Genomic DNA, 13,633 nt, shown 5'->3' with positions numbered 1-13,633 from the left:
CCCTCCTCCATTTCCACTGAGGGCTGTCCTCAGTGGGTTTATTAGTATTCACTGTGGGGTCATACAGGCCTCGGTCAGTCTCTGTGGAGGGGCATGTCTTGGGCTAATTCTACCCACCCCGTGGCTCTTACAGTCTTTCTACCCCTTCTTCCACAATGTCTCTTGAACCTTGGCGGGTATGTTAGAAGTCTGATTTGATGTTGAGTTCTCTGTTGCCTCTGGATTTCTGCTTTGATGAGTTTGGAATGATCACTTTGTTTGTCATCATCTCCCTGAAGCTGGATGTCAGGCGAGCAATGGAAGCAGTATCAGAGCTGCCACTTCCTTTGCCATGTCTCCTGGCCCTGGCAGACATGATGGAAGTGACGCATCTCTAGGTAGGCAGTCGGCTATCTTTTCTTGTTATATTGATGGATCTTGGTTCTTCCCAGTATTTTCTGCCATCTGTAAAATAAAATAGAACCTACAATCACAACTCAGAGCAGCTTAGATTAAAAGGGATCAACATAGTTAGAAGGTGTGATACATACACACAGTGGAATTCTACTCAACAATACAGAAAAAATAAAATAATGAAGTTCATAGGAAAAATGGATGGACTTGAAAAAAATCATTCTAAGTGAGGTCACACAGATTCAGAAAGACAAGCACTGCATGTCCTCTCTCCATGTGGTTCCTAACTTGGATCAGCTAGAGTGGGTGTGAATGGCAGTAAACATCAGGAGTATGGGTATAGAACTGGAATGAGTCTAGGAGAAAGTAGAGATAGGGAAGGATGGGAGGAGGGGAGACTTCACAGGCCAGGTGAAGGATAAAATATAAGGGGTGAAAGGGTCTTGGGGCCAAGGAGGTAGGGCAGTGGGAGGGAAATTACACAAAACTAAAGACAATCAGTACCATAAAAAGCTTCCTCCTGGGTAGCATTCCACTAGATACAATAATAAGAGAAGGGGGAGATGGTCTGGTCAGAAGTACCCTGTAGAAACAAGAAAACTCTCAGGTTGATAAATCCCAGTGCCCAAAATGGGTTACCCATCTCTAGTGAGCTCTTGCTCAGGGGGACCCATGAGGTCTTCAAAACAATGCAGACCATTGCCAAAGCACTTGGTTACACACTTGAGCTGAAAGATAAGACTCTATTAGTGAAGACATCATAAGCTGAGAGGAAAGCCAGTTCCCTCCCGACTAGCCCCCACAATGCTGGAAATTGCTGTGGGAGCTGCTGGGAGATACTGGTCACCAAGAGTGTGAATACGCAGAGGATCCTGCAAGCTGCAAAGGCAATTAGCAGGACGAGAAGTATGCACCTGTGCAATAGTGGCACACAGCCTATGTGGGTAACCAGCTGCTCTCAGCCTGGCTATGAGACCCACGCAATGGGACAGAATCCATACCTGGAACTAAGTACCAAGTCAGAATCCTATGGATAGACAACACATGGACTCCAGAGAGAAGCTACCACTGCTCTTTGGCTAAGAAGAGAGGACACGCCCATCAAAAAGTCTCTCAAATAACACTGTAATTTTTTCAGTTTTGTTTTTTTGAGGTAGGGTCTCACTTTAGCCCAGGCTGACCTGGAATTCACTCGGTATTATCAGGGTAGCCTTGAACTCACAGTGATCCTCCTACCTTGGCCTCCCAAGTGCTGGGATTAAAGGCATGTGCCACCATGCCTGACCAACACTATAATTTTTAAGTAGCTTGCTTCCAAGTCTATTTCCCTCCTTTTATAGAGAAATAATTTTGGACAAGAAAGATGAATGAAGCTGGGTGTGGTCCCAGCATTGGAGAGACTGAGGTACAAAAAAAAATAAAAAAGTATTGAGAATTGAAGGTGATTTGGGTGACTACATAAAAGAAAAGGAAAAATGGAAGAAGACAGAGGGCCAGGTGTGGTACCTTAGTTGTGTGATCCCAGCACTTGGGAGTCTGAGACAGGTGCCATGAGTTAAAGGGTAGACTTGCCTACATAGTGAGATCCTGTTTCACAAAATAAAATAAAAGTTTACAGTATACCATCTTAAACACACCTGATCTCATGTGATCTCAGCAGAGGAAGGAAAAAAGAGAAGGAGGGGAAAAGGAAGGGCAAGGGAAGGGGGGAGGGGAAAGCTTGCATGGTGGTGCGTGCCTATAATGCCCAGACATAGGAAGCTGAGGCAGGAGAAGTGCCACAAATTTCTACATAGAAAGTTCCAGCCCAGCTACATAGAGAGCCCCTGTCCCAGGAAGGAAGGAAGAAAAGGAGAGAGGAAGGAAGGGAAGGAAGGAGAGAGGAAAGGAGGGAGGAAAGAAGGCAGAGGAAGGGAGGGAGAGAGGAAGGGAGGGAGGGAGGAAGAAGGGTGGCATCCCCTGGTTGATTCTGAGCCTTGTGCTTATTGCCTTGGTGCCTTTTTTTTTTTTTTTTAATAATCCCTAGCTCTGAAAAAGATAGCGAAGTCCTTGCTTGTGTGATAAGCAGCTTGGAAATATCGAGAGAACTCCATCTGACTGTGAGCTTCATTCCCACACCAACCCCCGGCATGTGCCACGGGGCTCAGAAACAGTTCTGAGTGAGGCGCTCAGTGTTTCTTCCCCAGCCCTCTGTGCGAGCCATCCAAAAGCTACCTGTGGCCATCCCCCTTGAACAAAGACCTGGAGTGGCCTTGGTGCCCTCTCTTCTGCCAGGCTGGCTCCCAGGAGAACCAGGAGACTGGCTCAAAGCAGGTCATGGCCCTAGAGAGAACTCCTATGGGCGCAGCTCCCTGCAGAGGTGTCCCAGGAGGGCCAAGCAGCAGTGCGCTGCTCAAAATTGTTCACATCCTGGGCACCAGGAGATATTGGTGGGGAAGGGGTCTCCTCCCAGGGCACAGCCCCTTCCTGGAGGCTTCAAACCTGAACTCCCAGGATATATCCAGAGAGAGAAGAAAACCTTCCGTGGCTCCAGCTGATGGGGTTCTCAAACTCGTATGTGTTAGCATGAGCATTGCTGAGTCCTGAACCCGGGGTTCCAGAGCACCACTGATGAGCTGCTTGCCTTTGCCGAGGAGATTCAAGCAGGAAACTCCAGGACCTCTCTTTGGAACTGCCAAGTGGCTCCTACTATAAGAACATGTGTTTAAGCCCCCCACCCCGGGTGTGTCCACTCTTCCAGCACTCTGTTGATTTTCACAGGGACAAGGGCTCAGTTTGCACAGGGGAAGGAGACACAGCCAGGCCCCTCTGGAATAGGTTAGACTCAGACCGAACACTGAATGAGGCCATCTCTGCAGGCAGACAGCTCTTGGATCCATCCAAGGGGACAGGAGCCTTGGGCTGTTGGGGAGCAGCTAGGAGCCTAGGAGAGAGGTTTGTCTAGCAGAAACAACCATGGTGGGGATATGGCTCAGTGGTTGAGCACTTGCATAGCATGTAGGGAACCCTAAGTTCAAAATCTCAGCACAAAAAAAAAAAAAAGCACAGCCAACATCTGTCTGAATAGGGACCTTTCAGCCCTGTTCACCTGAGATGTGTTATCTGCCTGTTCCATTCCCCACTTGGATTATATTTTTAGAATGTTTTCCCAAGAAGCACCCTTGCCAGCTCTTTACAGATCAGTTACAAAACAGAAACTCTTCCTTACTGCTAAGGAGAAGCATAGAAAAGGGGAGTAGGAAAGAGAGAGAGAGAGAGAGAGAGGGAAAGGGAAAAAAAAAACTACCTTGTCTGTAATTGAAGGCAGGTTGGGAGATGTCCTTGCTTTGAAATACTCCTTCTTGTGAAATGTTTATGAAACACTTTCCACAAACGAGTTATGCAACTCAAACAACAGCTTTGATCATTTTCATCACCAGTGATATATTCATTAGTGTTGGATTGTTTTCCCCTACGGAGGGTCATATGAAAATGTCCTGGGGGTGGTGCTAAAGAAAAGGACCCCAGCCCCACTGTTCACCTATCCATGGGGGGAGGCTTATGTGTACGTCTGGGCCTGAGTACCACCTTTTCCGTCATTTATTGTCTATTCTCACTCCTATTTCTGGGACATTTTAAATATTTTTTACTGTTCTTAAATTGTATTTGTTTATTTACAAACAAGAGAGAGAGAGAGAGAAAGAAAATGTATGAGAATGAGAGGCCTCTTGCCACTGCAAATGAACTCTAGATGCATGAGCCACTTTGTGCATCTGGCTTTACATGGGTACCGGGGAATTGAATCTGGGCCAGCAGGCTTTGCAAGCAAGGGCCTTTGACAGCTGAGCCATTTCTTTAGCCCATTAAAATATGTGTGTGTGTGTGTGTGTGTGTGTGTGTGTGTGTGTATGGGTTTTTTTGGTGAAAGGAACAGAAGGGTCAGGAGATCATGGCCTTTGAGGTTTTATAGTAACTTACTGCCTATCTTTTTGCATCCCCCCCCCCCCCACTGGAAGCTCTCTTGGATTCTGTGAGATGGGCGAGGGGGCTGAGTAAGCCCACATCCACAACAGCCAGGCTGAAGAAGAGTCCAGCAGGCCACTCACTTACAAAGGGCTCCCACCTCCTCAACAGGGCCCCCTCCTTTCAGAAGGAGGCTACCGCTTTCTAAAGCAGGTGAAGTCAGGGAGTTCACTTGGATTAGAGAAGATAATCACTCGTGATAGCTTTTTACCTCCCTGGTCACTGCCCAAGACTCAGTGTAATACCTTTGCAAGGCACAGTGGGTGGAGGAGATCCTAGAGTAATAAACTTAGTTGGAATGCGATGCTGCATGTCTGGAGCTGAGCAAGAGGATACTGTGGTGGCCCCTAACCCCAAGGACCAGACATCCCAAGTGGAACCTGGAAAAATATTTCTATTTGCGTGAGAACTGCCAAAGACACCCAGAAATCTTCATCATTCCAGGCAGGTTGTGGGTTTCACTGGGTTTTCACAAGTATGGGGGAAATTGGGTCTTCATCCAATTTGCCTCGGGATCTCCTCTTAGAAGTCAACGGGATCCAACAGGAGTCTCTATCGCATCTTGCAGACCACAGCCAACACCTAGTTGCCTGGAAAGGTTCCAGCCCTTTCCACTCGACAGCTGTGAAAAGGGATTTTTTTAGATTAGTGAGGATTTTAATTTTTAGTTTCTTAGCTCCTACGATTGTTCAAAAAACATTACAGGCAGTAGGAATTATATTATCTCTGCTCCTTTCTTTTTCTTTTTCTTTTCTTTTTTTTTTTTTTTTGTTTGTTTTTCGAGGTAGGGTCTCACTCTAGCCCAGGCTGACCTGAAATTCACTATGTAGTCTCAGGCTGGCCTCGAACTCACAGCGATTCACCTACTCCTGCATCCCAAGCACTGGGATGCCCAGCTAGGATTGTCTTCTTTGGAAGTGATTTTCATGTCTCTTACACAGGATGTGACATTAATGAATAAAAAGGTTGGTGAATCAAAACGAAACAAGACAAATCCCAGCTAGGTAATACAGAAAGTTGCCAGTAAGTCACAGCCTATACCCACAGGAGGTGTCTACCATCAGGTACTTTGCTGAACTGGGAGATGGGGGTGCCCCCCCAAGAAGAGTGTGGGGGCACATGATCTAGGAAGCAGATGAAAGGGTGTGTTTTCTTTTATGGTGGCGCTGGTTTCTGAACTTCAGCATTGCAGGGAGACCTGGCAAGAATCCTAACAGATAGCACCAGGTTGGAGGCAAAGCACATGTTTCCGGGCTCTGTCATAGCCACACCCCCTTATCTCTCCTTGGCGCATAATGAGTCTGGAAAGGACTGCCACTTGCCTCTGAGCTGGAGCCGTACCAGGCTGCCTGGGGTGGTTCCCCGTGTGATTTCTCCTCCAGGTTTGTATGTTCTCCCTCTGTCCCCCTTCCTCAGTCCTGTCTCCCCCCACCGGTGTAGGATAACATTGTCTAGGGACAGGAGGAGGACAGACTGGGGACAGGCAGGCTAAAGGGCCTTAACTATGTAGAGCCCCTCTCAGAGCAATCCTGAAAGTTGTTTTTAGAGGTGGCGGTTTTGAAAGAAGTCATTGGTGGTCTACTTCTAGTTTTTAAAAATCTGCAAGAAATCTGTTTATGGAATGTAGGATGTGGAAGGATACTGGGTTCTGGGAGTGGAAGCCGAGCGTTAGTGCTGCTGGGCCCGCTTTACTTTTGTTGAGGGAGGGAGGGAGATCATGGAGTTTCACACATACTAGGCAAGCACAGCTCCGGCCAGTCATCAGCACTGCTCAGGTTGAGGTGACAACCAAGAGTGTGATAAGCAAAGCTAAAGGAACATGGGGTAGGGGCTTGCTGGAGACCACCCAATGCCCCGTGCCTATTAAGTGTTTGGAATCACTGCTTGTTTGTTTGTTTGTTTTTCAAAGCTCAGGATCATCTGGAATTCACTATGTAGAATCAGGCTGACTTCAAATTCATGATGATCCTCTTTCCTCAGCCTCCCAAGTGCTGGGATTAAAGGCATGCACCACCATACCTGGCTGGAACCACTTTTTGTCCCTTTAGTGCTAGTCCCATTTTACTTTCTTTTTTTTAAAAAGCATTTTATTTTTATTTATTTATTTGTTTGAGAAGGAGAGGGAGGGAGAGAGAGAGAGAGAAAGAGGCAGAGAGAGAGAATGGGCACATCAGGGCCTCTAGCTGCTGCAAATGAATTCCAGACGCATGCACCACCTTGTGCATCTGGCTTACCTGGGTCCTGGGGAGTTGAACCTGGGTCCTTTGGCTTTTCAGGCAAGTGCCTTAACCGCTAAGCCATCTCTCCAGCCCTCATTTTTCTTTTTTCCTCCTCTTTTCCTTCAAGGCTCCAGATTGACCTCTTTAAGTGAGAAAACCAATTTATGAAGTGTGCCCAAAAAAGCCACCTCCTTATATCGATCTCTGTGTGCCCGGACAGGGCCTCCCTTGTGTTCTTTTGCATCAGCTTCCTCTGAGAGCTTCGTAGTATCCGGACTAGCATGGCAAGTCTGCCAGCTGTACACAGGATTGGAGTTGGCTGTTGCATTTTGGCACTGAGAGGACGAATAACCACACAGGATCATGTAACAGGTGGAGAAACTAAGTTCTAGGAGGCTGAGTGATCACTCACAATGACATAAGTCAGAGTCAGCCAGGCGTGGTGATGCACGACTTTAATCCCTCGGGGAGGCAGAGGTAGGAGGATCGCCATGAGTTCAAGGCCAGCCTGAGACTACATAGTGAATTCCACGTCAGCCTGGGCCAGAGCGAGACCCATCTCACAAAACCGAAAGAAAGAAAGAAAGAAAGAAAGAAAGAAAGAAAGAAAGAAAGAAAGAAAGAAAGAAAGAGAGAAAGGAAGGAGAGAAAAAGCAGAGTCAGAGTTCAGATGGGCAACAGTTATCAGCCTTGTTCCCTGTCCAGTGTTTCCCTCGTGGCCTTGTTGGTGACTCTGCAGAAGTAGGCTGTGTTTATATTTCCTAATCAATTAACATCGCTTGGGTTCCCACTTGTGTGAGGCATCACATGTTGCATATTAGGTTCTTCTGCTGTCAGGTCAATGGAATATCTTCCTTAGTGACCATTTCTCCATACGGATTGAGCACAGGTGTTAGTCTCAGCTTTTTTTTTTTTTTAAATCCTTCTGCCTCTACCTCCCTAGTGCTAAGATTGCAGGTGTGGACCACTATGCCTGGTTTTATGTGGTCCTAGGGATCAAACCCATAGCTTTGTACATGTTAGGCAAGTACTCTTAATAACTGTAGCCTCAACTTTTTTTTTTCTATTTTATTATTTATTTGTAGATTATATGTTTATAAATGTACTTGTGAAGGTCGGAACACAACATTGGGTGCTTCCTCATTTCCTTCCACCATTTTTTGTGTGTGTGCGTGTATATGTGTATGTGTGTAGATGTATGCGTATGTGGACGTGGTGTATACCCATGTATGTGTTCATGTGCCATCCCACATGCTTGCTTGCAATGGGGTGCCCTTGCCCGAGGTAGCTGGAGTGAGACCTCGGGAGTGCTGCTCCGTCACTTTTTTGCCCATCTTACTTGAATAGGTGATTTCTGATCCTGGGGCTTGCTGTTTTTTGAAGGGGAACTCTGGTGATCCTTGCGTCTCTGCTGCCCAAAGGGATGGAGGTTACAGATGGGTGTGTCCATGCCCAGCTGTTTATGTGGGTCCTGGGGGCTGAACTTGAGTTGTCCTCTCAGGCCTTCGTGGGTGCACAGGAAGTGCTCTTGCATGTGCCACCTTGTACATCTGGCTTACATGGGACCTGGAGAATCAAACCTGGATCCTTAGGCTTTGCAGGCAAGCACCTTAACCGCTAAGCCATCCTTCCAGGCCCCCTTTTCCATCTTCTTGAGACCAAGTCTCTCTTACTGCTACTGTTTTGAGCTTCTAGATTCTTCTGGCTCTGCCTCCCATTGTCACAGGTACACAGGAACTGCAGATGAGTGTTTATGTGGCTACTGAGGAGGAATCTCAAGACATCAGGAGGCTTACAAGCAAGCACCTTGAACTATTGAGCTATCTCCCTAGCCCCATTTGTTTTTTGTTTGTTTTTTGAGACAGGATCTCCTCCTTAGCCCAGGCTGTCCTTGAACTCTAGATCTTTGATCTCATCCTCTAGAGTTCTGGGATTACTGGTGTGTACCACCACACCTGGCTCTTACTCTCAACTTTTAGCCTGGTTTAGACAAATACCCAACAGGAGAGATTCCAGGATGTCAGTCATATTCCCAGTATAGGCCAGATAGTAGTTTAAACTGGAATGCCTATGGCCACAAGTTTCTATCTGGGGAGGGACCAACCAGATGGAGTATTTTAAAGGGTCCAACCAGTCTTTCTCAAGGGCCGGCCTGGATTCTGTGCTATATGGATTCAAAGTCACTTGGCTCACCTCCCAATAGAGGGGCTTGTTGTCCTGGGGTGGGTAAAAGGGTGGGCATGGGTAGTACTTCCTGCCTGCTCAGAGATTCTTGAGAAATGGGTAATTCATGTCACTGAAGGCTGGTGGAGACTAGAGAGAACTGAAAATCACCACAGGCCCCTTTGGTGTGACTGAAGCTGTGGCTGTAAGGGAGACATGTCTCTGCCTGTATACAGACAGGCAGAGATTGTTGCCAGAGCCACTCTGGCTAACAGGTCCACAGAAGAGGAAGCTTGGCGTAGGAAAGGGGGAATAGAGGGATAGAGGGGAAGAGAGTCCCCCAGATCAGCAGCTTTCAGGCTTCTCAGTTTCACAGACAGAGTTCATGCAGGGAAATGAGAGACAGACTTTGGGGAGATCAATGAAGAATTGCCGGCTGGAGAGATTGCTTAGCGGTTAGGGCGCATGCCTGTGAAGCCTAAGGACCCATTTTTGATCTCTCTCCAGATCCCACATAAGCCAGATGCACAAAGGTGACACAAGCCCAAAGTCACATATGTTCAATAGGTGATGCAAGCACCTGGAGTTTGATTGTAGTGGCTGAGGCCCTGGCACACCAATTCTCTCTTTCCAAAAAAAAAGAAAGAAAGAGAGAGAGGGAGGGAGGAAAGAAAGGAAGGAAGGAAAGAAAGGGAAAAAGAAAGAAAGAATTGCCTTTGAGGTGGGTGGGAAACTAAAGATACCATTTCAAATCATCATTGGCTTATAAGAAACTCTTAACACCTCTAGTGCCTTAGGAAAAAGAGCATTGCCTCAGAATCTAAAAGAACTTAATCCATTAAGCTTCCATTTCTTGTTTGTTTGGTTGGTTGTATCAAGACATAATTTTAGGCTGACCTCAGATTTATAATCCTTCTGCCTCAGCCTCCTGGATTAAAGGAATCACCCAGCTTAGTTTTCTTTTTCTTCTTCCTTCCTTCCTTTCTTTTTTTCTTTTTGGTTTTTCGAGGTAGGGTCTCACTCTAGCCCAGGCTGACCTGGAATTCACTATGTATTCTCAAGGTGGCCTTGAACTCATGGCGATCCTCCTACCTCCCAAATGCTGGGATTAAAGGCATGCACTATCATGCTCAGCTTTTCTTTTTCTTTCTTTTTTTTTTTTTTAATTTGAACTAGGGTCTCACTCTAGCCCAGCCTGACCTGGAATTCACTATGTAGTCTCAGGGTAGCCACGAACTCTCAGTGATCCTCCTACCTCTGCCTCCCAAGTACTGGGATTAAAGGTGTGTGCCACCATATCTGGGAGTTTGTTTTCTTTCTTTCTTCCTTTCTTCCTTCCTTTCTTCCTTCCTTCCTTCCTTCCTTCCTTCCTTCCTTCCTTCCTTTCTTTCTTTCTTTCTTCCTTCCCTCTTGTTTTTATGAAGCAGAATCTCACTCTAGCCCAGGCTAACCTAAAGCTCACTGCAGCTCCAGCTGGCTTCACACTCACAACAATCCTCCTACTTCAACCTCCCCAGTACCAGGCTTGTTAGGTATGAACCACCATGCCCAGCTCCTACTCATTTTAGAAGTCACCACAGGGCTGGAGAGATGGCTTAGTGGTTAAGCGCTTGCCTGTGAAGCCTAAGAACCCCAGTTCGAGGCTCGATTCCCCAGGACCCACATTAGCCAGATGCACAAGGGGGTGCACGCATCTGGTGTTTGTTTGCAGTGGTTGGAGACCCTGGTGTGCCCGTTCTGTCTCTCTCTCTCTCTCTCTCTCTCTGTCTGTTGCTCTCAAATAAATAAATAAAACCAAAAAACAATTAGAAGTCACCACACTCTTCTTACTTCTCATTTCAGCATGGAGGAGCACCAACCACACTAGATTTGGCTGTCCAGCAGGCAGACGGGTCCTCCAGTGTCCCACGTGGTGTCCATCCATTCCCGTGGCTTGGGCTAGCTCTTTTCTCTCCACGCTTGTCACTCATCCCTGACCTGGGTCTTCACACTTCTGTTCCTGGGAGGCCCAGGACTAATGTTTGCCTTCTGCCTCCATTTACAGATTAAGACAGAGGACCTTGGTGACTCCCTGCAGCAGAACCTCTCCCCACGGCAATGCCACCTGAGCCAAGGACCTTCCATGATGTCTGGAAACCAAATGTCTGGGGTAAGTGCCAGCCCATGTCAGGGACCCTGCTATACTCAGTAAGTCATTGACTTAAATTCAATCTCAGGGTTGGAGAGATGGCTTAGCAGTTAAGGCACTTGCCTGCAAAACCAAAGAACCCAGGTTCAACTCCCTCTCTGAAAAATGCTAGACTTCCATGTTGGGTACCCTGTGAATTGCCTATTGGTCTAATGGGCACCCTGAAAACAAAGACCTGAGGAGGGGGTGTGACTCCTACACTTGTAGAGATAAAGTCTGCTAGGGACAGGAGAGGACAGAGCACTACCTCTGTGAGACAAAAAAGGAGCCAGTTTTGCTAAAACAAAGGACATAGCCATTTTGCTGGAATGATCCTGAAGACATGCTGTGATGACAGTGATGCCGAGCCTTTCTTTTCCCAGGGGACCTGTCATTCACCCTCTAGAATGGAAGGCTAGTGTGGGGTGAGAGTGGTGTCCCCAGGCAGCAAGTGCAGAAATCTCCAAGGGCTCGGTGTGGGTCACCGAGGAAGAAATAACCACTTTCCAGCCATACATGCAGCCACTCCTCCACATCCTCATCCAGTGAGATTTCTCCTGCCTGAGGGTCTGGATCCTAGAAGGCTACTGAGAGGGCTGGAGAGATGGCTTAGCAATTAAGGCATTTGCCTGTGAAACCTCAGGATCCAGGCTCGATTTTCTAGCACCTACATAAGCCAGATAGATAAGGTGGCACATGTGTTTGGAGTTTGCTTGCAGTGGCTGAAGGCCCTGCGGTGCCCATTCTCTGTCTCTCTCTCTCTCCCTCTTTCTCTCATAAGTTAAAAAAAAATATATTTTTAATAAAAGACTTCTAGGGGCTCCAGATGTTGGGGTTACTATTTCCAACTCTTGAGCTGGTAAGAGAAGCCCAGGATAGATGGACTTTCTATTAATCAAATTCTGTGTATATTGTACATGCATGCATGTATGCATGTTCACATATATGTGGACACAGAGGTGTTCATGGAGACCAGAGGTTGGCATCAAATATCTTTTTTTTTTTTTTTTTTTTTTTTTTTTGGTGTTTTGAGGTAGGGTCTCACTCTAGCTCAGGCTGACCTGGAATTCACTCTGTAGTCTCAGGCTGGCCTTGAACTCATGGCAATCCTCCTACCTCTGCCTCCCAAGTGCTGGGACTAAAGGCGTGCACCACCAAGCCTGGCTCCATATATCTTCTTCAGTCACTCTCCACTTTATTGTACTGAGGCAGGCTCTCTTACTTGATCCCAGAGCTTACCAATTCAGCTTGCTAGCCAATTTGCCTCACGGATCCCCCACTTTACCTTCCAAGCACTGAGATTACAGGCAGGCTTCCACGCCCAACTGGCATTTATGTGGGTGCTAGGGATCCAAACTCTAGTCTGTCAAGTGCTTTATCCATGAACCAGCTCCCCAACCCCGAGTTTTATTGATAACTAATACGCCAAGCACGGTGGTGCACAGTTGTAATCCAAGCACTTGGGATACTGAGACAGAAGGAATCCCACTAGTCCAAGGCCAGCCTGGACTACATCATGAGTTCCAGGTTAAATCCTATTTCAAATAAAACAAAACCAGGGCTGAAGAAATGGCTTAGCAGTTAAGTCACTTGCCTGAAAAGCCCAAGGACCCAGGTTTGATTCCCCAGGACCCACGTAAGTCAGATGCACAAGGTGGTATATGCACTTGGAGTTCGTTTGCAATGGCTGGAGGCCCTGGTGTGCCCATTCTCTCTATCTGCCTCTCTCCCTTATGCGCTCTCTCTTTCTCTCTCTCAAATAAATAAATAAATAAAAAGGTTATTTTTTAAAAGCAGAAAGCAAAACCAACAGCAAAACAACTAATAGTTTTCCCCACCCCCAGCTCCCGCTCTGGTACCCTTCAGAAAGACTCAGGCAACTGGGTATGGTGGCACATGCCTTTCGTCCCAGTACTCAGGAAGCAGAGGTAGGATTTCTGTTTCAGGTCAGCCTAGGCTAGAGAGAGGCCCTACCTTGAAAAAAGCAAAAACAAAACAAAACAAACAACAACAAAAACCAGAAAGACTCAGGCCCAGGAAATGACTTTTTTTTTTTTTTTTTTTTTTTTGAGGTAGGGTCTCACTCTAGCCCAGGCTGACCTGGAATTCACTATGGAGTCTCAGGGTGGCTTCGAACTCATGGCAATCCTCCTACCTCTGCCTCCCGAGTGCTGGGGTTAAAGGCGTGCACCACCACACCTGGCAGGAAATGACTTTTAAGCATTATCCAGTGACATATTTTTTTAATTAATGGATAATTTGCATTGCTGCTATGTCTAGGATACAAATTTGACACTGACATATGGGTAAAATCCTGTTCCTGGCATGTATAGTACAGAATTGGAATACACAGAAAAATGAAGTCATGAGACCAGAGTTAAGAAACTGTATGCTGGCCAGGGGTGGTGTCGCACGCCTTTAATCCCAGCACTCAGGAGGCAGTGGTAGGAGAATTGCCGTGAGTTCGAAGCCACCCTGAGACTACATAGTGAATTCCAGGTTAGCCTGGGCTAGAGTGAAACCATACCTGTAAAAAAAGAAAAAGAAAAAGAAAAAGAAACTGTATGCTGCAGGAACTGGTTGGCTAAGTGCAAGAGCCATCGAAACACATTAACGGTACCGTGTGCCGTGTGCTGGGGACACACAGTGACATGTGGCAAGGACACTGCCCACAAACTCTCAAAATCTG

General features: G+C 46.8%; 1 protein-coding gene across 1 annotated transcript in view; it reads left to right on the top strand.

Moving 5' to 3' along the window:
- The window catches only part of Pou2f3 (POU class 2 homeobox 3), a 110,791-nt gene that overhangs the window by 70,785 nt on the left and 26,373 nt on the right, over positions 1 to 13,633 (top strand). The window contains exon 4 of the mRNA XM_045146059.1: positions 10,822 to 10,926. Coding sequence (XP_045001994.1) covers positions 10,822 to 10,926 — 105 coding nt within the window. The remainder of the gene's footprint in view (positions 1 to 10,821; positions 10,927 to 13,633) is intronic.

This window comes from Jaculus jaculus, chromosome 3 (genome assembly GCF_020740685.1).
Source record: "Jaculus jaculus isolate mJacJac1 chromosome 3, mJacJac1.mat.Y.cur, whole genome shotgun sequence".
Classification (NCBI taxonomy): domain Eukaryota; kingdom Metazoa; phylum Chordata; class Mammalia; order Rodentia; family Dipodidae; genus Jaculus; species Jaculus jaculus.
Note: the sequence above shows the minus strand (reverse complement) of the source record. Positions and strands in the feature narration are given on the sequence as shown.